The following is a 23,904-nucleotide window of genomic DNA, read 5'->3' as shown; positions in this document are numbered from 1 at the left end:
ACTATCGACATGTTCTTTTGCCAGAGTCTCACGAGGCATCCAAATCCGCATTCCCATCCCCATCTGAACCCAATGAGACATCAGTCTCAGTCGAACCAAACTCTCGAACCCGTCCAGAATTGTTTGTGTGAGAGGGTGTAGTGTACCTTACTTGCTTAGAGAACCCTCTCTCCCTATCATTATATATGTTATGCAGTAACATAACATAAAGCTTTTGGGCTGTATTGGATCATGCCTAGAAGCATTTTGTTCGTGCTAGAGATTTACAGGAGCACAATGAACATCCCTGTGGGGGCAATGGTTCAAATAGGTTATTTGTTTCATTGGATGTGGTGTAACAGTCCCTAAGAAAGTAGACATGAATAATTACAGCCAATTTGCAATAGAAAACCTGACAATGAAGCATCCTTGATAGTCCTGAAAGACACCGCCGATACCCGATGGGCCAGGATTGCCGAGGTTAGAGCATTTCACATTAACTTTAATAAAAGAAAAGATTGGATGAGTCCAAGAAACATGAAGCGGTTGGTGATAATATGATTTTGCAAAATAAAATAATCGACGCAACAGAGAATTCGCATTAGGCAATGTACGTATTCTTAAAAGTAGCTTCAGTATATGCAATCCATAGATGCTCGATGATACTATAGCAAGCAAACTGCAAAGTTTGTTCTTGGATAATTTGCTAATTTGAAGACCAAGGATATGTGTTATCCAATCTTGTATGGAAAAAGGTGTTGGTTAACGGAATGCGAAAACCAGAGGCTGTCCAAAGCGCTCAAGCCGAAGGGCAAAGGAGAAATAGATGAGATGTGGAAACTGTATGATCATTAGTGCAAAGAGGACAGATCCACAATTGTGACTGGGGCATTTGAAGGATGGGATAAGGAGCACTTTGGGGAGGAGAACCTGGAATCCATGGATCTGTCCTTGAGCAGCAAATCCTTTACTCTGAAACTTGATTTCCAACCCGACCATAGAAAATCAGAGGATGGGAAGTATTTAGATTTAATCAATCAACCCCAAGAGAGGAGCTGGACTAGAGAAGTTCCCAAGCTTTTTGCATAAGAGTGATTCATTCATAATAGAAGAGAGCTTGAGATTTAAACCACCACCCGACTTCTTTGATTTACATATTTTGTGCTCCAACTCAATGTAGGAATCAACTATCTATCTCCACTATGCCAAAAGAGTTCCCTACTAGTAGAAGTTCAGGCAGTAATGGATAGATTTGGGGAGAAGATAGCAGGACATGTAATATTGAGGCAAAGCTGCTAATGTTGATTGAATCAAAGTATGTTTGCCAGCAATACTTAGTAAATTTGAGTTCCATCCGCTCCAGCTTTGCATTAACTCTGGATATCAGATTTTGGCAATGAGTCTCGTTGAGACCATCATTGATGAGGGGCAGCCCGAGATAAAGGTCTCTTGGAGAGGTAGATGATAAACCATAGAGACCTTCATGACGTTTGAAGCGAGTGCTTACATTAGAGTGTTGTAGCACACCCTTGATTTAGCCACATTGATGTATTGACCGGAGTAGTGACAAAAGTCTTCAAGAACTGGGTGAAAAACTCAAAACTCAGATAAGTTAGATTTTCCAAAAAGAATTAGATCGTCTGCAAAAGTCATATAGGATATGCTTTCACAACCTCTAGCGATTTTGAACCCTTGAATTTTCCTTTAAGATTGAGCAAGGATCAAATGAGAAGAGAGCACTTCCTCACATAAAACAAAGATATATGATGTAAAAGGTATCCTTTTCGAATACCCTGAGAAGGGGAAAAGGTAGGAAGAGGAGAACCATTAAGAAGAACGGAAAAATATAGGGTGTAGATACAGAACATAACCAGGTTGATCCAAGACTGAGCAAAACCAAAATTGGAAAGAGTTCTTCGTATAAAACCCCATTCCAACCTGTCATAGGCCTTGGAAAGATCTAATCTAATAGCCATCCAACCAACCTTTCCCTTATTCTTCTTTTTCATAGAGTGCAAGATTTCATGAGTAATGAGCAAATTGTCTTGTATGTGACAACCCTTGATGAATCCATTTTGGAAGAAGAAAATATGTTTGTGTAAGAGGGGGTTCAACCAAGAGACCATGATTCTTGATATGATTTTATAGGAAAAATTACACAACTGATAGGACAAAAATCTCCAATAGAAGAAGGGAAGTCCAATTTAGGGATAAGACTAATAAAAGTATGATTAAGCTTTCGACAGAATGTACTATAAGTAAAAAATGCCTTAACTGAAGCAATAACTGAATCACAAATTAAATTCTATATCTTATGAAAGAAGGGCCCAGAGAATCCATCAGGTCCAGGTGATATATTAGACGACATACTGAAGAGAGTCTTTTTAATCTCAGGATCAGTCATTAGAGCAAGTAAAAACATATTATCATCATAGGAAACTCTGTTTTGAATTAGTGAAAAGTAGTTTGCATCCGAACATATAGAAGATGCAGTGTAATTAGATTGAAAATGCTCCTAAATGGTTGAAGTTATATTAGCTCTGGTCTGCACTATTGTACCCGGATAATTGAGAAATCTAATTTGATTTCGAGCTCATCTCTTCATAGTAGTCATATGAAAAATATTGCGTATTAGAATCTCCAGCTTACAACCCATTTTCTCCTGACTTCTACTCCCATAAAAGTTCTTCTTAGTGTATAGAGCATCTCAGAGAAGCGGCGAGGAAACTCTCATGTTCGAACTAAGAACCCTGACGATCGATGTTGAACTGGAACCAATAGATGAGTATCTAATTGATGACGAAGAGACATAATCCGCTTCTGAAGGTTGTCAACTGTGTATTTGTTCCATTATATAAGGTTAGAGCTCAAGGACTTGGATTTCTCACATAAAACAAAGGAATAAGGTCCAGGATATGGAGTATTCCAAACACGATCAACCACATCCGAAAAGGATTCTTCCAACAACTAGAACTTCTCCAAATGAAAAGGCCTGGGAAAATGATTAGTTGGTCCCTTGGTTTGAAGAATAAGAGCTTTATGATCAGAACTGGCCGTACCATTGTGATGAACAATAGCACGAGGATATAAGAATAACCAAGAAGAGGTACATAGAATCAAGTCAAGCCATCCCTTTTCGACCATTGCTCCAATTAAATTTGGCTCCTTTAAAAGGAAGATCAATAAGACCAGTATCATTTACAAATTGAATAAAATTATAATGATGCCAGTACGACCAACGGGTACCGCCCTTGCTTTTCAGAAGGTGAAAGAATAGAATTATGATCTCCAGATAATAACCAAGGTTTATCAATGAAAGCATGTATCTGATAAAGAGAGTTCCATTGCGAATATTGTATAAATGGAGAAACACTCATGTAAACAGTTGTGTAATACCAATAAGCAGATTGACAGAGATGGAAGAAGAAATCTGATGCTAACTGATGCAAGATTGTAACTACCTAATGCTAATCGCCTTTTATAAGCATGAGATGTGGGAGGGTATCTGATTTGGAGGAGCTGAACAAATTCAACAGAGATTGGGGAGGGTTGAAGGGAGGAAGAAGGATGACCCTGCGAGGAGGGATAGCAGCTTTGGGAAATGGAGAGACAACCGCCAGGTTGGAGGTAGACGAATCAGTTGAATTAAGATCACGTCTACATTGAAATGGACAGACTTGTTCCCTGTGCCCTGTATGTATACAGTTTGAACAAACATTTTCAAGCAAATATTCATATTCCATTTGAACTTGAGAGATTTGTTCTTCACCTGTGTCAACCAGAACATAAGCTACCATTTCCTGGGAGAGAGGTAAAGCAATACGAGCTGCAGGAATAGTGCTTAAACTCCCAATGCTATTGGGACATTAAATATCTAACCATGAGCCAACCGAAGAAAAAATAGAAGCCAAAATATCATTGGAATAGAACATTCAATGAAGATTTTGCAATTGAACACAAACTATAGCATAAGTGAAGAGAAACTGGTTTGCCTTAATCAACAACCCCCCCCCCCCCAACCCCAACAAAAAAAAAAAAAAACCCACCACCCAAGTCCCAACCACCAGCTTCTCAATTAGAAAGGGAGTTTTGGAGCATAATGGTAAAGCTTCGTTACCCTTTTAGCAACTGGAGAGGGATATGTTAAGGGCAGGTTTTCTTCACCCCTTCACCAAAGACGAAGGAGGTTTTCCTTCACTGTGAGTCATGATGGTGGTAAGGTATTTAGTACATCTCTCCTCTAGGGGAGAGAAATAATAAAGGCAGTAGATTCTTTCCCCATGTAGAAGGAAAACTTTATCCTACCTTAAAAGGGGAGGAAAACTTTATCCTACCTTAAAAGGGGTCTTCCTTTGCTAGCTGAATGGGAAAGAGGAGGGGAGGGGAGGGAAGGGTACAGCAAGAGTAAGGAGTGCTACCCTCTCTTTGGATCCTACTCTACCTGTTGCCACCCCTATAACAAAGGTTTAAAGAATGGCCCCCCCTTTGAATTCCAAATGTAAATTTAACCTTCATTTATAAAAAAGGTCTATCATATATACACCTGGTATAAATTAGGAAATAAGAAAATCAAAGTCTTTAGCGAACTCAAAGCGGTCCACAGTTTAGCTTAACTAAGTCCAGGATTACAATCCTCTGGATATTATATGGAGAAGAGAGCCTCCTGTCGTATTATTGCTAAATAAAATCAGATGCAGTGAGTACTTCACAACTATTATTGATTTCTTTCATGAATATTTTTGTCAGGAGCTTTACTTTTGGCCAGTTTATCAAAACAAATGAAGCTCAGGTTCCTGAAAAAATTTGTCTTATGGTTTTTTTTGGACAGATAAACAGAGCCAAAGTTGCAAAACTCAATTGCAATTGCTTTATCATTTTCTAATCTCATAAAATTCATCGAGTATGAACCAGGAAAAAAAAAACCCAAAATTTTACAGAATTTATTCTGATGACAAATCCATTTCGTGGCTTCAATGGCATGTCTTCCCTGTGAAGAATACCCCCTAACTCATAAGGAGACAACAAATTCAATTGGAAACTGAAAAGGAGAAGAGGGGGCGGGGAGAAAAAGGAAATTTATCTGACCCAACTATGTTTGTTTCACCTTTTCTGTGGTCCTGATTCTTGAAGCTTACAACTGGTGCATTCATTAAATGCAGGCGGTGGAGTGTCTTCTGAAATACTTATCCGAAATGTCTGGTTCTTCTCTTCATTCCCAGGAACATGAAGAAGAGCTTCCATAATTAGGATCTCCCAGTCCAGAGGCCGGAAAAATGAAAGCCATGTGTTTTCTGTAAATATAGAGCACGTAAATAATCAACAGAACAATTTAGGGGAGAATGATCAGAAAACCTATAAGAAACTAGTGATTTTTTTTACATTCATGTCAATTTAGAGCTGGAATACATAGTCAGCAGAGAAAAGTCATTTCCATAATGAAAGTCTTGCAACTCATGTTACAAATGAACAAAAAAAAAAAAGGGTCAGCTAATTAACCAATTTTGTTGCTATATTATGCATCTCCTTTTCCCCATCAAACATTGTGGCCATCTATTATGCAAGAGAAATTAAATGAGTAAGAAAAGCTATCACGTATAAGAAACCATATCATCACAAGAAAAATTGTAGAACTAAATATCTTTTTGTCAAAGGAAGAGCGAAACATTAACATTTTGAGAACCCTGCCCACCCTTTTATGTACTGGTTTCTAGTGAAGGTTACAATTTCATTTTAAAGAAGGTTGAACCAAGCCATGAAGCAAGAGCTGATGAATCTATGAGCACTTGAAACGGGTGGACATTGTTTCAAGGAAACAGCTTTAAAGGTAGTCATCCACTATAATGAACGAGAGAAACTTCAAATATTTTGTAATAAGCAGCATGAGAGTACAACGTCAATTGCCAAGTTGATTAGCAACCAAAAACTCATTATTATTATTATTTTTTTTTATGAAACCAAAAACTCATTATTATAGATTTATCAATGATGCAATTCTCCAACAGGCATTGTACCAAATATTAAGATATCAAGGGCCCGTATAAGAATACTGTGATGAACTGCCTTTCTATCTTCTCAAGTGAAGGCTCATTAAAGAGATCCTCAATCAGCTAAGTAATAGAAGATGAAGACGGCCATTGTGAACTAAGACCTAATTGTGGTGGATTGCATTTCTAGAATGTTCAAGAAGCTTTGAAAGATATTCGTGCTAATTTTCTTAGTGGATAGAATTGATTCCTTTTGCATTATGGGAGGTCTTACATAAGGAGAGAACGAAGTGGAAAAGTAATCTCTTTCAATTTTTTCTTGTTAGAGTTGTCGATTTGTACATCTGCTGATTATTTTCCATGTGAAGCTCCAAATATTAATAAAATGGTATTCAAAAGCTTGTGTCATTGTCAACTAACAATGCCAAAAGACAGAAGTAACCCACTCACCTCCATGACGAACAGCCCTCAACTGAAACACACCAGTTCCTTGTGGTCCAGACACTGGAAATGTGCAAGATACAGAGTGCCTCCTGTGAGCAACTGCCAGTGATGCATTGTACCATGGGCCCTTCACAATAGGTTCACCAAGAGCATCCTTAATTGCTTGGTTCTGACTTGCTTTTTCCATGGCCTTACTGAGATAAAATCCATGCATGACAATGCAAATAATTAGTTTCCCCCAAAACACAGGAACAGGTAAAATGTAGGTTGGACACATTGCTTAGCCATGCAAGTCTCAAATGTAGAACAGCCAATGCAATGGCCGGTAAGCAGGCTAGGGTGGGGGTAAATGGGGACAAATTTAATTGGTTATCTCCTTGCTTAGGACTCCTTTAAGGCCTCTCTGGCCTTTGATGTTGTTGTTATATACTACGGCTGGTGGCCTTTGAAGTTGTTCTATTCTCTGTCTTGTACTTGTTTTTTTATTGGCAATAAATTTATTGGTTACCTATCCAAAAAGAAAATTAAAAAAAAAAAAAAAATTCCTCACTCTTTTTTCTTCCCTTCCTAATGAGTAATGAATAAGACCAAATTTTCTTATCACATGAAATATGCTGGATAATGAATGCAATACATTTCTGGGTTACCTATCCAGAAAGAAAATAAAATAAGTCTTTCGTACTCTTTTTCTTCTTTTTCTTCCTAATGAATATGTGACCAAACTTTGCCTTTTATCGCATGAAATATAATGGATACATGAATTGCACAATGTACCAGTAGTGCAACTTAAAATTTCCTTCTACAGATTCAACATAGTCACTCAAACAGAATGATGCAGCTTAATACAAGGATAATGTTGAAAGCATGACAAAAAGTAAAGAAACAAAAGCAAAATGGTAGTATTCAGAAAACAACTAAGATAGTACTCCTTTATGTACAATCAGTACTTTCAAGCAAGTACTTTCCTACAGTAAAGTATGTTGATTCTCTTCTATGTTTACAACAAATTGATTTCTAATTTATTCCTAATGATTAACAGAAGAATCTAAATCACATTAGGGCATACTGAGATTAAGGTTTTATGAGGAAGGATAAAGGGCAAAAGAAATAGACTCAAAACAATGCAAGTTGTGTGGATTGGCTGCCCAATTATTTGCGCAGGGTTTTAGTAACAAAGGACACCTTTTGATGCAGTTGCATCTGTATGGCCAGACTGGAACCCGATCTGGAAACCCAGACTGAGTCAAAACAGATCCAAACCAAGATTTTGGTCCAATAAGGGTTGGTGGGGAGATTTTTATTTGTGATTTATTTTAGTACTGGGAAAAGGTCTTATGAGCAAGCAGCATAGCATACACCTCTTCACATGGTTTTTTTTATTAATTTTTTTTTAAAGAGGAAGAAAAAATGAATAGAAAAATCTATATGAGGGGGCATAGGCTACCGCGCTTGCTCAGAGAACCCTCTCCTTTATGTAATTTATGTTTTATTCTATTTTATATTTTGGAATTAGATACGTAGGAGATTTGTTTCTGTTTTAGATAGTTTCCAGTTTCCTAGTTGGAGTCAATTTACGTTTTAGGAGAATCTATATATGTTTGGATGTAGCCATCGATTTTCAGATTTGAATGAATAAAGAAATTGGAATGGAATTTATTTGAGTATAAGCTGCTGTGAGAGCCGAACAGTTGGTTCAACTGGTGCTTTCTCCTCATTCCTTGGGTGTTTTCCTTCTCCAATCATTCTCCTTAACAGGTTTGATCTTCTCTCTATTCTTTCTCTCCTCGCTGTTTCCCTTCCTTCACTCTTTCTTTCCGAGCTGTTATTCCTGCAACAGTATCAAATCTACTACTAGCAGTAAACCATAACCAAACTAAGAAGTCTCTCGATTTGACAGCCCCCATTGGTTTGATCTGAAACCTAGGGCATATGCTGCCATTCCTCGGGCGATCAGAGACCTAAAAATCAAACCTGAAAGTTCTATCTGCTGTGAGATCAAAACCAGAAACTACTGCAGTTAGTGGTTCCGTCAAACCTTGTTTCAGAAGTTCTGTTCTCTTGCTGCTTATTCTTTCAACTTAATACTTCTCGCATTTGAGGGGCCTAGGAATGCGGTTTCTATCCCCAAAGTTTCAGGTTGAATGGTTTCCAAATGAGAGAGATTCCTCATCTGAAACCCAAACAACTCTACCGCCTTACAGTCAGTCATCAGATAAGGGATGAGTAATTTCCCTCATTCACAAAAAAGGACTGAACTATTATAAATACCCAAAAGCCCTTGCACTGTGAGTTTAATTCTATCTTATCCCATATGTTAATCAGAATTCCAGATAAATCCTTCTCTTTCAGAATGTCTCTTATTCAAGGTTACTAAACTTCAGAATATTTACAGAATTGCCCCTACTTCTTATAATTGGATATTTATTACTTGGGTGGACCCATAGTGACCCAAAATTAGGGTTTTGGAATCCAAGTTGCATTAAACTATAAGGAAACTAGAATAAATTTAAATGTCAGACTACATTGAACTAGTAACCCAGGATGCAGCTGGACATCCATCATCAACCACTGAACCCTGCTGACAAAGTGCTTTCAAAAAGACAATTGAATTCTGATCCTCATTAAAATGACCGAGTATGAATGCTCCAAGACATGACCTCCTTGACAAACAAACTAATGCACCTCAATGTGCTCATTGCAGTTATCATCTTTTCTAACCTTATTCTCTACACATATAAAGAGAACCGAAAGCCACAAAATGAAGGGTTCTTGGAAAAGTGAGATAAGAACCATCATTACATACAAAGCGAACCCAAAGCCACAACAAGAAGGGTTCTTGGAAAAGTGAGATAATAACCATCATTTCTAGATGCTAGATGACAAGGACACTATGGGTTGGGTAAAGAAAAGATTAAGAAGACCAGATGAAATGACAGAGAAATACTTATAAGGTCCATAACTGCTTTTATGCTATGGGGAGAGATCTGATACCTAGTAACTCTAATCAACAACAAAAACACTCACTTGAGTTGTCTAAAAATATAAGCCCACATAAGATTTCAGTATACAAATCTCTTGCCATTCTTTTTAAGAATAATAATTTCATTAAAAAAGAACAAATTGGTACAACAGCAACAACAACAACAGCAGCAGCAGCAGGAGGGTGCTAAGGCCACAGCACCTCTTTCCACTTAATTTATAGATAAAACCATTTTATAATGTATGCCGGTATCTCCATTTGGCATTTGGTACCACTTCCCTTTAAGTCGTGGTTGAAAAATCCAGCTTTCTTTTGTAAGCCTTGAAGAATAATTTAAAAAGAAATACCACCAAAAGAATTATGAAAAATAAAGACAAAAAACAGATAAAGATCCACAGGTGGGTGATATTTTCATTCTCCCCTATATTAAGTAGGGAGAATGCATTCATTTTAATAACTGACAACTAATATTGGCAGCATCATGAAAATTTAGTTCACAAAGGAGTTTTGCTAGTTTGATGAGCAGCATCAGGGGACTGGGCCAATCCTGACAACCCACATTGGATGACCCCACAGTCAATAAAGTAAAACAGGATTAAGAAAGATAAACTAAAATAAATCCTTACACATCATGGTCCATCAGGGTGCTCCCCTGATTGCAACTATCAGGTTGGCAGTTTTTTAAAATTCACCTTAAAAGAAGCTGTAAGCTAGTCGGTCATCCATGCCTGCCTAGAGGTTTTATTTCAAAACCCAGGAAGAATGAAATTTAAACATCCAGCCAGTCATATTTTCATGACCCAAAGAAGAATCTCCCTTGAAACAAGATATTAACACCTATGCATTGATAAAAAAAAAGGGCATACCCAGTGCACGAGGCTCCCACCACTGCAGGGTCTGGGGAGGGTCATAATGTAGGCAGCCTTACCCCTGCTTTCACACAGAGGCTGTTTCCAAACACCTATGCCTTGATAGAACGAGAGAAATTATATTGTCGTAAAAGGAAAAATTCCTTGGATTTAATGTATGACTACAAATTGACAATGCCAAATCAATTAATTAACCTTCATTCAGGAAGTTTCTGAAGGAGACAGAGAAGAGTATATCTGCATTATCAGATAGATTCGATCATATGGTACTTCCAGGCAGGATTTTCTTTTATAAATAAAAACCAGTGATTTTTCACAACTTTTGTAGAGGAGAAGCAGCTCTGAGAAATATCAAATATCTCCGGTTCTCAAGAGAAAAGTACCTCAGTGTAAAGCCCATGTAATAGCAATTACAGAGCTGAGTCCATAAAGAAGAATTTTTTTTGGTCCAAAGATTCCGCAATTGAAGAATCATTTAATAGAAGAAAACACACAACACAGCATACAATGGAAATCACTAGATAAGCTCATACTACGTAGAAATTGCTAATATGGCTCCTTTTATAAGTAAACGAGTATATAAATAACAATCAAATGTAAAAGATAAAATCTTTCAAAATGGAGTATGGCATTGTGTCAGACAAATGAGATTCTTGTAGCACAGCCCAAAATCCAAGGTCAGCTTCTAGTCTAAGAAAGAAACAAGACAAAGAAACCAAGAAACTTAGGGCTATCTTAGTTTTAGGAGTCACTACTGTAATTAGCGTTATCTTAAGAGCCACCAACACAACTACTGAAACGAGCTCTAAAACAATGCAATCAAGCAATCTGTGAGTAATTATTTTCTTTGTCCATCAAATTCATGCTCTCAACTTCCTCTTCCATCAACCAAAATTTGAAATTTATTTGGAAAAAAAAATTAAATATAAATTGCAGAATACCTGCTACATCCATGATAAATTGCAAGATCATCCAGAGCACTCAAAGCAACACCACCTGTGAGACTAAGCAACACAACCGAGACCACCTTGCGACCCAAATTCTTGGTCCTCCCTTCCTCCGTAGACTGGGAAAAAAGCCTGCAAAAAGTTCCCCCCCAAATTTAGAAGACAATGAATGGGGCTTCTCACATAAATTAAGCAAATAAGGATTTGAGATTAACAGAAATGAGATCCTTTGTCCTTCTGATTAAAAAAAAAACGTGTCCCTTCAATTCCTTTAATAAAAGATAAAATTTAGCTTAGTATCATGAATACCAAACAACAACCCCTAAGTAACCACTGAAATTATTTAATTATGCAAATGGCTTACTGTGAATTATAGGTCAAGTGATCTTTTCTTTTACATATTCCGTTTTTCTTTGAACTTTTTGATGAAAGACGAATTCGAATTCTTTGGCTACAGAAACATTGAGACGTAATATGGGTCTTAATGGGGTATTTGAAACTTGCAAATTCCTGAGACTAATAGCAAGGTTTTGAAGGAATTTTTTTTTTTTTTGGGTGAAAATGAAGGATTCTTTTACCTCGCAGATTGGGTTGCCGGAGAAATCTTCAGAAGGGTAGAAGCCAACCTCTTTCCTAGCATCCTCTCTCTCTCTCTCTCAAAGGTCTCCTTCTTCCCCTAACTGTACTTGTTAGTCTGCTAGAAAGCCATACGGCTCTTGAAGTTGTTTCTCTTCTGCTCTACCTGTTTACAAGAGCAAGACTGCCTTCGTAGGAACGCATTCCTGTACGGCCCTGAAATAAGCAGGTCAAATGAACCCAAATTTTGTGAACGGAGGAGGCCCACGCTACCCAGCTTGCATTTGAAGCTTCAGTTTCACTGTTTCGGTCCAAACAAAATTAAGCCCAAACTAAAAACACTGAAAAATCCATTGGCTCCGTTTGGTTTCAAGTAAAAGGAGGGGAAGGTAAGTGAAATTGATTAAAATTTTTTTTTATTTTTTTTATAATTATGATTGTGTACCATACTTTAGTAATTAAATTTTGCGAAAAAGGATGCTAATGGGTCGCGTGGGTTCGTGTGCCCAGCCACAGAATTGCATGAATTTACTGTTCAGCCCCCGTTGTAATTAAAAACTCCATTCAAGTAAATCTCCTTGTGTATACTCTCATTGACCCTACGCTACTACAGGTGCTACATAACTAGAAAGTGATCTATTACTTAGATCCAAATTTTATTTTTCTTTTTAAATCAAAAGGGTTTGATTGCAAATTAGAGTAAAATTTAACAACAGAATTTGAAATGATTGGAAATTACTTATATAATTATCTTTAGGTAATGGTTACGAAAGTTTTTATTTTAGTATTGATTTTAGGACAAAGTTTCCCCCACCCATAGAGGATGGTTCACTCATTATCTTAGGGTTCACAAACCCTAATAGGGTTTTAGTATTTTCCCAAAAGACCCTCATGATGCCTTCTCCCGCCCTCTCCTGCCCCATGGTGAATGGGATCCCATTCACCCATGGGTGGAGGGAAATTCGGTCTTTGATTTTATTTTTTCCTTTTATTTCTCTACCAACTACCCAAAAGGACCGAAATCCTTTTAAAAATATTTTAATTTTGAAAAAATGGTATGAAGCAAGTAGATGATTGAAAATAAAATGAAAACATCAATAAACAAGGAAAGAGCTATATGATTGAGTTAGACAAATGAGAAAAAATGCCAATAAACATGAAATGAGATACCATTTAGGTTGTATTTGCCCTCATTTTTTCATTAATTGAGGTCGGTACCCAAGAACTAAAACATTAAAGGGAGAAAAATTGGGAGAGAGATCCATCTGAAAGACTTGGGAAGGCTATCTATAATGTGCTTGTGTAAGTTGATACTCAAACTTTGTAGGAGCATTGCCATTGTTTTGATCTTAAATCCTAAACAGATATTGATATGAAGTCCAATTCATGTGCAGTAATGCTTGCTTTGAGTTTGGAATAGTCATTACTGTTTAAAAATTAATAAGAGTTGAAAAGAAATAGGGAATCTCCCAATGTAGACAAACCCCGTGTTGAGATAAGTCACCAAATTTGAAATACGACTTACTAAGGGAACTCAAAATGTATCCAAACCATCATTGCCAAATGCCAACACTACTAGGCCACAGAACTGGAAAAGCTTCCCATTCTACTGAAGAAATTGGAGAGAGGTTTCCTCTACTGTGGATGTGAAGAAAGCTCCCTCTATGACATGAACATCTAATTTTATCAATGAAGAGTTGGATAGATGGGAGATCCTGTAATTAGATAGATCACATATCAAATTCAGTGGCCTATCTAGTAAACATGACAGCTTCTGAAGCGAGATGTGCGTTTGCATTTTGTGAGGGGAACTTTTTTACCTAGTAAAGCTTTAAAATGCATTATCTTTTATTTGGAAACTTTGCACCCAAAGATTTTAAATTGACAAGAGAAATCACATATACAAATGCTCATATTCACACTTGCTACAGTCTTGAATCATTCTGAAAGCAAATGCAGTGATATTATATTCATTGCTAAGGTTTTGCCACCTCATTCAGCACAAAGATGGAACATTGATGGGAGCAGAGCTTGCTTTTGTTAAACTGTCAGACAGTTGTTTTGATATATAGATCATAACCATCCTTATTATCATCTGCACAGACATTTCTCCCACTCAAGATGTCTGAATCTTTTTCCAATAAAAATTCCTCCAACTACTTCTGAACAATTTAATTCCCTGTTTTAAACAAGAACCTAAAACCTTGGTACACCATGAGCTGTCCTTTTTGCTTTCCCCAGTCCTACGTACACACACAAAAAAAGGCTCCTTTCCTAGAGGAATTTTGTCTAGGGGAAGTACATCTCCCACTTTTTTAAATATGATGACAGTAATGACAACTATACATACTGTTACAACAAAGGACTACTTAAACACCCAGATAGGGAAATATTTATGAAACCTTGAAGATAAGCCAGACAATAAAACTAACCTACCCTCTTTCATCTCCCTCCCAATTATTCTTCTCCTTGGGTCCAGTGGGTCCTTCCTCTTTAGAAAGTTCCGTCGGGATCTTGTCAAAAATGTTCTCCACAGAAAACCTCATCAGCACCGGGAGAAAACTGATTATCTTTTCCAGTTCCAAACGTGATTTATATACAATGGTTGGACCCCATTCTCTCATATACTGCAACCAACATGGCTCTGTCACAATTCCATCACCGAGATACTCAGCTGCAACAATCTGATAGTTGACACTTGAATCCACATAAAAGTTGCTTCGAGCAGCATCATTCTCCACTCCTATCCCCAGCTTCTCAGAACCTTGAATATAGCTCCCAGGATGTGGGAAGCTTGCATGACCATGTTTTGACGAATAAACAATTGCCTTGTTCCCTTCAATGAACTCCAAGTTCCATGCATCCACCCATTCACCACCACTGTGCTGTGAGAAGTATGTACTCCAGAGCTCACCAGTGAAGTTGCTCACACGCAGTGTGAAATGTTCCCAATCACCTACATGCTGCCCTATCATGCTAAGTGCAAAACTTAAAACTCCAACCTTGATAGTGGCTGGCCCATTAAAGGGACAAAAGACCCACATTGCAATATCAGTGAAGGTTCCTCCCAAGGCTGGTTTCACATGAACATAGAGTTCTGCGCTTTCTATGTTGCCACATTTAACAGTACTCCTCCGATCATCATTTGGCAAGTCTATCCAATATTTTCCATCGTTAGTGCCACCATTTGGAAGGTTCAAGCCACTAGCATCGATTGCTTCACCATCTAACTCTCCTTTTCTGTATAACAAGGCTCTATTTTTGAAAAACCATGAAACAGAGGAAGGCAAATATATCTCATCTGGATGGAAGAAAACTGTAGGCCCATAGTGCTTGATAAGAGCATGGACCTGCTCCAGACTTGGCATTGCATGCAGGTTTAAATTGACGTTTTTCAAGCATGCAATATTCAGCTCATCTCCAGAACTACTGCAGAAGAATGTTCCTACAGATACACCTTTTCCCCACATTCCTCTATGGCTAGGTCTTATTTTCCAAACCCAAAATGGAAACTTGGGAGATTTTGAATCCACTTCAAGAATTAACCAATAGGCCTCACAGTTCTCTGTGAGATCAGCTCGGACACATCTCACTTCTTCAAGTGAAGGCTTGTCTGGCTTTTTAGTGACCACATACCCCATAGCTTTATAACCCTCAGGTGCTTGTGGCAACCAAAAGTAACCACATCCATCATGAATGTCACCGTTCCAGTCATTTATACTCCAAACTAGTGTATAGTCAACGGGCTTGGTAAGAGCTGGAGAGTCACTTCTGTGGCAAAAATGACTACCTTCTGCGTCAGAAGCAGTCACTTCTCTAGCAGCAAGAACAAACCCTTGTAAAGGCTGGTCATTTGGTTGGCAGTAGTAACCTAGGCTGAAAAAGCCATCTGGTATTCCTATTGGTTTATAGAATGTAGCACCTTTTCTGTTATCATTCAATACACTGCAGCTCCAAACGCTCTCAAACTTGGTGATTTGAATCACTTCTAGTTCTCCTAGACAAATTATTCCACCGGCAAAACCTTGACCTGGAAAAATGAAATAATTCAGTATATGTGAAGTATTTGAGGTAAAAGGACAACTGGGATCAGCAAATTCTCAAGACAAGCCCAGGTGAAAAATTAACAAAGTCACCCCAGTAGCAGGAATGGCAATGCATTGTATTGTGTTGGGTTTGCATCAAGTCATGATATGCATACAGAGCAACATTCGTCTACCAAAACACAACAAATTTACTAAAGAGCTAAAAACACAACAAACATGAGTTGTTTATCAAACACGACCAAACATGACTTGTCTCATACTACTAACCTACAAAGTCCAACATTCAAAAATTGTCCAATTGCAATGAAGATAGAAGGAGGAGAAAAACTAAAACTATACAACACCATGATATACTCAACCCTTATTATTGAAAACTTGACAGAGTTCAGAAGGATTAAGATGGTTAACAACTTCAACCCGATTAAGATCCATTTAGTAATTGGCCATACATGTAAACCCAAAATTGACCCATATATGACTATGGCAACCCAAACCCACAAATTACCAGTTGTGTCTGTGCAGGGGTGCACTGTGTGAAGGATTGTTGTCCAACTAGAGCCAAATTTTCAAATGAGAAAAAGGGGAAAATAAATAACTCTATGAATCATCAATGGGACAGACAAAAAATTTTAGTACTCCTCATCCTAACCCAAGTGGAACATCTGGAGAGCTGGAATAATGGATGAATCAATTGACAGTAAACAAAGTCACATCCATCAGTTACAAGTTGCACAAATGGAATAAAATTTAAAACAAAGAAGTGTAAGAATGTGATAATAATTCTGCCGATGGATTTTAACTAAGATTTTCAAATTGCACAAGGGTAACTAAAAAATATTGCTGTTGATAGCACAGCAAGGCAATTTCTAAAAATACATAATTACAAATAAGTGAAGAAAACAAATAGTATCGACGAATTGTCTGTAACAATCTGAACAGCCTATGAAGCAATCAAATGAAACAGAAGTAGAGCTAGCTAAGTGTGCTCATAGAAAGTGCATGAACATCAACATCTAGAACCTGTGATACATTAGAAAAAGAATATGAAAAGTAAAAGTTTAAATGATTCCACCTTTTTTTCTCCTGGAAATAAGTAAATGAAAATATTAAAACCATAGGTAAGGTCACAAAAAAGTACAAGAACACAGAATAATAATCATTATTCAACCACAAAACAAAGATGATCCAGGATTAAAACTCTGGAATTAGGGATTTGCAGCTGTCACCATAAAAGAGAAGAAATATAGTATGGTAACAGACAACATAAAACCACACAGATCAATCTTAAGTTTCAAGAAAGAATCGACTCTTTGATTGGCCTGTACACCCACTCTAATTTGGTAATGAAATTGCCAAGCTAACATCTTGAACTCCTTGGGCAACGAGAAGGAGGATTAAGACTTTAGGAGTTAGGACCATCCAACAGGGATAATTTTGCAGTTTTAAACCACAACGCAGATCCCATATCAGCATCCCAGAAGGTATAGCAAATACGAAAGTACTAAAAAGGAACATCTCTAGAACGATCTAACAACCCAGAAATACCAACCAGAGAAACCAGAAAGAAATACTACCAACAGAAGAATAGAAGAAACGGAAACAAGGTTAAGAAGAGAAGAAGAACCAAAGCCCACGAATAAAATTACAACAGAATTCCAGAAAAAAAAAATTTATATGTTTGTATTCAAATTCTTACCTTCAGGCCATTTCGGAAGCGGTGCCAGCAGAGAGAAAGGCTCCGGTTCAGGTGACGACAAAGCAGAGATTCTGCTCCAAAAGAAACATTTGCCCCCAAACATCTCGGAACTCTTGGAAAAAAAACAAAAGGATGTTCCAAGTTTTCTTATCCTGGGTCTCCGAAATATTTGTTTCCCAATTCAGATCCTAAATATATTCCTCCAATTCCATGAGAATGTACGGCGGTCGTTGCAGCATTGAAAGAGAAAAGAGGAAAGTGATGGGTTCTCTCTCTCCCCCCCTCCCTCCCTCCCCAAAACAACTGTTACACTCCCAGAGAGGAAAGTGATATTTTGAGAGACTACCGTAGGACTCATGACTCATGTGAGAGAGTGAGAGAGAGAGAGAGAGAGAGAGAGAGCGAGAGAGATAATGTTGTTCGTTCTCCACCTTTCTTCAAGTTGGGTTGGGTGAGGACTGAGGACTGAGGACTGAGGACTGAGGAGATGAGAGAGGTCGTTATGGTTAATTTTCTTCACCAGACATTCAAACCTTTGCTTTGTAGCTTTCGTTGGGCGTTTCATCGTCACGCTTCTAGAAATTGGGATTGGATCGGCCGCCGAATCGGATCGGATAAACCACTGTGTAAAGTGTAGGACTCATGACTCCAAAAAAAAAAAAAAAAAAACCATTTATGAAAGATAATTTAACCCAACTTTAAACTATTTTTCACTGCTGTAAAATTCATCTGTCATCCTACTTGCCCCTCTTGAAGGCTATTTTCTCCAAGTGGTGGTGATTTCTATGGAGATTATATTTACGTCATAAATTTAAATTAATTTTTTTTTGCGTGTTTTACGTGCAGCAATTCCAGTTAAAGTTATCCTCTCCATATGGATATCAATCGAACCATATTTTGTTTTTTGTGGTTCTTGTGTAGAGTCAATTTGACACATCTGCCTCTCTTGCGAATGGTCTAAGCATCTCTGGGATGCAGGTCCTCTTGGATTGAGAACCAAGTGTTTCGCTCACTCTTCCTTTACTAATCTTTGTGTCTCTATTTTCAGTGATGAATATCTGGACAAGCTTTCTCTTTCTTGGTATTTTTTCTGTTTTTATTGTAACTTGCTATTATATTTGGTCTCTTCGGAACAAGGTTGTTAAGGGCTTAGCGAAGTCTGGTCCTATGTTTGTCCTTAATTCGGTCCTATAGTAGATCACCAATATGAATATTCATCTTCTTTTTTCCTCTCCCCTATCTGATGATCATACTGATGTAATTTCATGTATTTTAATGGACCCCTACATTGATCCCCTCCCTCTTTTTAATTTCCTAATTTTAATATGCAGGGGGATTGCTAACCCAACTCTAAGAACCTCTTTCTGGGCTTTTTACGTTTTGTTGGCTGGATCTCTCACTGTAATTACTGCAGGATTTGAACAAACTCCCAATGCCTTTGATGCTGAGCTGCAGGGAATTTTTTAAGGAAGGATTACAATATACGAAAAAAATAAGAACATCTCCATCCATAAAGTTTGGTGCGGAAACATCAAGATCCCACATTTTTTCACTCACCCGAAGAAGGCAACTTGGTCTTGGAACACCTTTTCTTTGTTAACTCAATCTTTTGATCTTTTTAAGACTAATGTTTCTTTTGTGTATAAATCAGATGGTATTTTGGACATAGTTCGATATTTCGCCCCTACTACATTAGTGGGCCGTTGTGATTTTTTGTATACCCCGGACAATATATGAAAATCCTCCTCTTGGTAATCTAATTTTTATTTCCCATAAAAAAAAATTGGTGGCATTGAAGTGGACCTAGCTCTCCTCCAGCCGTGGTGGGAGTTGGAGTGTCCAGCGCTCGAAACCCCCCCCCCCCCAAAAAAAAGGGGCAGGTCATTTCACAGGTGGGGCTGACCTGGGACCCACCTGTGAAATGACCAACCCACCCTTGGTTTGGTTGGGCTGGACCCTCCAGCTCCGGCCATGGTTGGAGAAAATCCTTTTCCCATTGACGTGGACAGGACAGGGTTAAGCAAGGGGAAAGGGTGGGGGTGAGAGAGAGAGAGAATGTGTGTGTTCTTACCATTTATATCTTCATCCCAACTAGGATGATGAAGATATTGTAGAGAGAAATTAGCCTGTATATTGGTAGGAGAGAAATCAGCCTGTATATCTTTCATTATTGTATCTTACCTTTATTATTTCATGTAATCTTTCTATATAATGTAATCAATCAATACAAACAGATAAGCCATTCACGGCAATCCAAATCAATCCATGTCTATTATCTTAACATGGTATCAGTAGGTTGATCCTCCCTTTTTCATTTTTTCTTCTTCTTTATTGCATCCATGGGCGACACCAACACTCCCGCCGCTGCTACTGCTCCTCCGGCTTCTCTGCCGGTGACCTCTCCGTATTTTTTACACTCGTCCGAACAGCCAAATGCTTCATTGGTTACACCTCCCCTTGATGGAGACAATTTTCCCACCTGGCACAGGGCTATGTTCATGGCTCTTGAGGCCATGAACAAGATCTCTTTCATTGATGGCTCGCTACCCCGACCTGCTGCATCTTCTCCTGATCTTCCTCATTGGATCAGATGCAATAGCATGGTTCGTTCATGGATTGTGCACTCGACGATTCCCACCATCGCACACAGCATTCTTTGGTTTGATTCAGCCAGGGATGCATGGCTCGATTTACATACTCGGTTCTCTCAAAAAAATGAGCCACGTATTTTTGAAATACGGTGCGCTATATCCACTCTTAGCCAAGGCATGGACTCCATCTCTGCATATTACACCACGCTGAAAGGACATTGTGACGAGTTGTCTTCGTATCGATCCCTCCCAGCCTGCACTTGTGGCTCAGTTACTGAACTTCTTGCGATCTCAGAGATAGATTACTTGATGGATTTTTTGCAAGGTTTGAAAGATTCATATGCTGTGCGCAGCCAGACTCTACTTATGGACCCATTACCATCAGTCCCAAAAGCATATTCCCTCTTATTGCAGGAGGAGGGCCAATGCTCCATCCATGCAATTGCCCTTGCCACTCTCGATCATGCTGCCATGCCAATTCCAAGGACTCCTCGACATCTTTATTTCAGTGCTCCAAGCCCCATTATCACTGCACCTATTGTGACATGGATGGCCATTCTGAGTCTCGATGCTTCAAAAAGCATGGTTACCCTGATGGTTGGACCCCTCGGCAGCCTAGGCGTTCTGGTGGTCGTGGGTAGTCCCAGTCTCGCCCCTCCATGGCTGCTGCCGTTGCTTCCACTGCTGACCCGAGTGCTACGCAGGCTCCCACTCTGACCACTGCCCAGATACAACATTTGTTAACGTTGGTGCCCACTGGTAACACCCACCCTCTGGCCAATCTCGCAGGTAACTGTTGCTTCCACACGTTCTTAGGCTCCAATCCATGGATCTTGGATTCTGGAGCGACGGATCACATTGCCTCGGATTCTAGTTTATTTTCTAACATTATGCCTCATTTCCACCCTATCCCCATTACATTACCAGATGGTACCCAATCCCCTGTTACACATATTGATTTTGTTTTGCTTACACCCTCCCTTGTTTTACATAATGTTCTCTATGTTCCATCTTTTCGATTTAATCTATTATCCATTCCTAAACTTACTCTCGCCACTAAATGTCATGTTAATTTTACATGATTTGTGTACCTTTCAGGACCCACGCTCGAAGAAGATTTTTGCGATGGGTAGACGCCTTGGTGATCTCTATTTCTTGGACCGCTCTACTTCCCCACTTGCTGCTGCTGCCGATTCAACTTTTGACCTTTGGCACTGTCGCCTGGGTCACCCCGGTTATTCTCTTGTTTCCTCTTTAAAGACTTTGGACTCTGGAATTTTTTTAAACAATGTTTATGTCATATTTGTCCATTGGCTAAACAGACTAGAGTACCGTTTTTTAATAGTTCTATTACGACTACTGCATGCTTTAAAATGTTACATCTTGATGTTTGGGGTCCATATCGCACCACCTCTTTGTCTAGTGCCCGTTTCTTTCTATCCATTGTGAATGATTTTTCTCGGGGAACTTGGCTTTATTTGATGCAGTCTAAGTCTGAGGTTAATTCTCTTATACAATCCTTTTTTGCTATGGTTAGTACTCAATTTGGGAAACCAATTAAAATATTATGCACAGATAATGGGTCTGAATTTTTTAATACCCCTACCAACACCTTTCTAGCCACCCGGGGGGTCATACACTAGTCTAGTTGCGTTTCAACCCCTCAACAAAATGGGGTGGTAGAACGCAAACACCGCCACCTGCTTAACATTGCCCGCGCCCTGCGATTTCAGGCCCATCTACCACTTAGTTTTTGGGGTGATTGTGTTTTAATGGCCGCATATTTAATTAACCATTTACCTACACCTGTGCTTCATGGAAAGACACCTTTTGAAATTTTATTTGGTGCTAAACCTTCTCTCTCTCACTTGAGGGTTTTTGGTTGCCTTTGCTTTGGTCACAATAGCTCCACCCAACACAAGTTTGATCAACGGGCTGCCCCGGGAATGTTTTTAGGTTACCCGTTTGGACAAAAGGGTTTTCGCATTTATGATTTAGCCACTGCCAAAGTTTATATTTCCCGAGATGTAATATTCTATGAATCGGTTTTCCCCTTTCAAACCAATGGTGTTTCTCCATCTTCATCCGTCCTACCCCTTCCTCTCCCTAAACCTGATGACACGCCCCCTTACCCTCCTTCCCCTCCACCGGTTGAGATCCCTACCCCAGTTTAGGCAACCCCACCTTCCCCACCTCCCACCGTCCCTATATCCACCCGCCCCCAACGTACCCGTCAACCTCCTGTCCGATTCAGCGATTACCAATGTGATTTTACTCGTCCACAAGGCTCTTCTTCAGCTGTGCTTTCAGGTACCTCCCATCCCCTAATCAATTTTTTACAGTATAACCGTTTTTCTTCACCCCATATTGCATTTCTATCTTCCTTGTCTGACATCACAGAACCACATACTTTCACTGAGGCAATGAGGTATCCACACTAGCGTGATGTAATGAAGGCCGAGATATCGGCCCTATCTGACAATAACACTTGGTCTCTTGTTCCTTTGCCTTCTAGCAAGAAACCAATTAGTTCAAAGTGGGTTTTTAAAATCAAACGACATTCGGATGGCTCCATTGAGCGTTACAAAGCCCGATTGGTCGCCAAAGGTTACACACAAATCGAGGGCCTTGATTATCATGATACATTTGCCCCTGTTGCCAAGCTTGTTACTGAGCGCACTCTACTCACCCTTGCATCCGCCAAAGGCTGGATCCTACATCAACTGGATGTACATAATGCTTTCTTGCACGGGGACCTCGATGAGGATGTTTACATGATGGCCCCACCTGGATATCGCCGTAAGGGGGAGAACCTTGTTTGCAAGCTTCATAAATCCCTCTACGGCCTCAAGCAGGCTTCACGCTAATGGTTCTCCAAATTTTCTACTGCCCTTCTGGAATTTGGATTCTCTCAATCACAGGCGGATTATTCATTGTTTACCTTATGGCATCACCATGCCTCTGTCTTCATTGTTTTATATGTCGACGACATTGTCATTACAGGCTCTGATGCTTCATTAATAGCTGATGTAAAGACCTTTCTCAGCCAACGATTTTGCATCAAGGATCTTGGTACATTGAAGTACTTTTTGGGCATTGAAGTGGCACGCTCTTCCTCTGGCATTTGCTTATCCCAGCACAAGTACGTGCTTGATATATTGGCTGATAGAGGACTCACTGGCACTTGCCCCACCGATATACCCATGGAGCAGAATCTACGTCTGACTGACTCTAATGGAGATCTATTGCCAAACCCATCTATCTATCGCCGCCTGGTTGGTCGATTGATATATCTGACTGTCACTAGGCTTGAAATTGTTTACACAGTCAACATCCTCAGTCAGTTCATGCACCAACCACGCCAGCCTCACTTGGATGCTGCTCACAAGTTATGAAGATATCTTAAAGCTAGCCCAAGCCAAGGCATTTTTTTATCCTCTGATGGACCACTACAATTAAAAGCTTACTGTGACTCGGATTGGGCGACTTGTCCAATGACTTGACGCTCCATGACTGGTTACTGTATATTTTTGCCAGCCCGATTTCTTGGAAAACTAAGAAACAAACGACGGTGTCTCGTTCATCAGCCGAGGCTGAATACCGGGCCATGGCGGTTGCCACTTGTGAAATAACATGGATTACGTCCCTCCTACGTGATCTCGGTGTTCCCATCAATACACTGACACCATTATACATTTATTCTGCGATAACCAAGCAGCCCTTCACATAGCTTCCAATCCTGTTTTTCATGAGCGCACTAAGCACATCGAAATCGATTGTCATGTTGTTCGT

The 23,904-nt window shown here is 39.2% G+C and overlaps 2 protein-coding genes across 3 annotated transcripts; both read right to left on the bottom strand.

Annotated features, from left to right (window-relative positions):
* Positions 1–4,894: 4,894 nt before the first annotated feature.
* Positions 4,895–11,976, bottom strand: LOC122653621. 2 transcript variants are annotated; one of them, XM_043847526.1, is made up of 4 exons: positions 11,782–11,976; positions 11,198–11,332; positions 6,414–6,601; positions 4,895–5,270 (listed from the first exon to the last, which is right to left on the bottom strand). In XM_043847526.1, exons 1-4 carry the CDS (start codon positions 11,841–11,843, stop codon positions 5,080–5,082), a joined length of 576 nt encoding a protein of 191 aa, XP_043703461.1. In that variant the 5' UTR covers positions 11,844–11,976; the 3' UTR covers positions 4,895–5,079. The 2 variants fall into 2 exon arrangements, with proteins under 2 accessions (XP_043703461.1, XP_043703460.1); XM_043847525.1 differs by having other exon boundaries at positions 11,198–11,335; positions 11,782–11,975.
* A 2,077-nt stretch (positions 11,977–14,053) lies between these two features.
* LOC122656511 lies at positions 14,054–17,802 on the bottom strand. The gene is made up of 2 exons (XM_043851065.1): positions 17,522–17,802; positions 14,054–15,809 (listed from the first exon to the last, which is right to left on the bottom strand). The coding sequence occupies exons 1-2, from the start codon at positions 17,622–17,624 to the stop codon at positions 14,212–14,214; spliced, it is 1,701 nt and encodes a 566-aa protein (XP_043707000.1). The 5' UTR covers positions 17,625–17,802; the 3' UTR covers positions 14,054–14,211.
* Between the last annotated feature and the right edge of the window lie 6,102 nt (positions 17,803–23,904).

Source organism: Telopea speciosissima, chromosome 3 (assembly GCF_018873765.1).
Source record: "Telopea speciosissima isolate NSW1024214 ecotype Mountain lineage chromosome 3, Tspe_v1, whole genome shotgun sequence".
NCBI lineage: Eukaryota > Viridiplantae > Streptophyta > Magnoliopsida > Proteales > Proteaceae > Telopea > Telopea speciosissima.
Note: the sequence above shows the minus strand (reverse complement) of the source record. Positions and strands in the feature narration are given on the sequence as shown.

Bases quoted from the DNA above. Each gene is read 5' to 3' on its own strand.
- LOC122653621 (XM_043847525.1), bottom strand. From the start codon at position 11,843: ATGCTAGGAAAGAGGTTGGCTTCTACCCTTCTGAAGATTTCTCCGGCA. The intron at 11,336-11,781 runs GTAAAAGAATCC...AACTTTTTGCAG, and splicing joins CCGGCAACCCAATCTGCGAG to GCTTTTTTCCCAGTCTACGG. The intron at 6,602-11,197 runs GTATTCTGCAAT...ATTTTATCTCAG, and splicing joins ATTTATCATGGATGTAGCAG to TAAGGCCATGGAAAAAGCAA.
- LOC122656511 (XM_043851065.1), bottom strand. From the start codon at position 17,624: ATGTTTGGGGGCAAATGTTTCTTTTGGAGCAGAATCTCTGCTTTGTCG. The intron at 15,810-17,521 runs GTAAGAATTTGA...TCATTTTTCCAG, and splicing joins GCTTCCGAAATGGCCTGAAG to GTCAAGGTTTTGCCGGTGGA.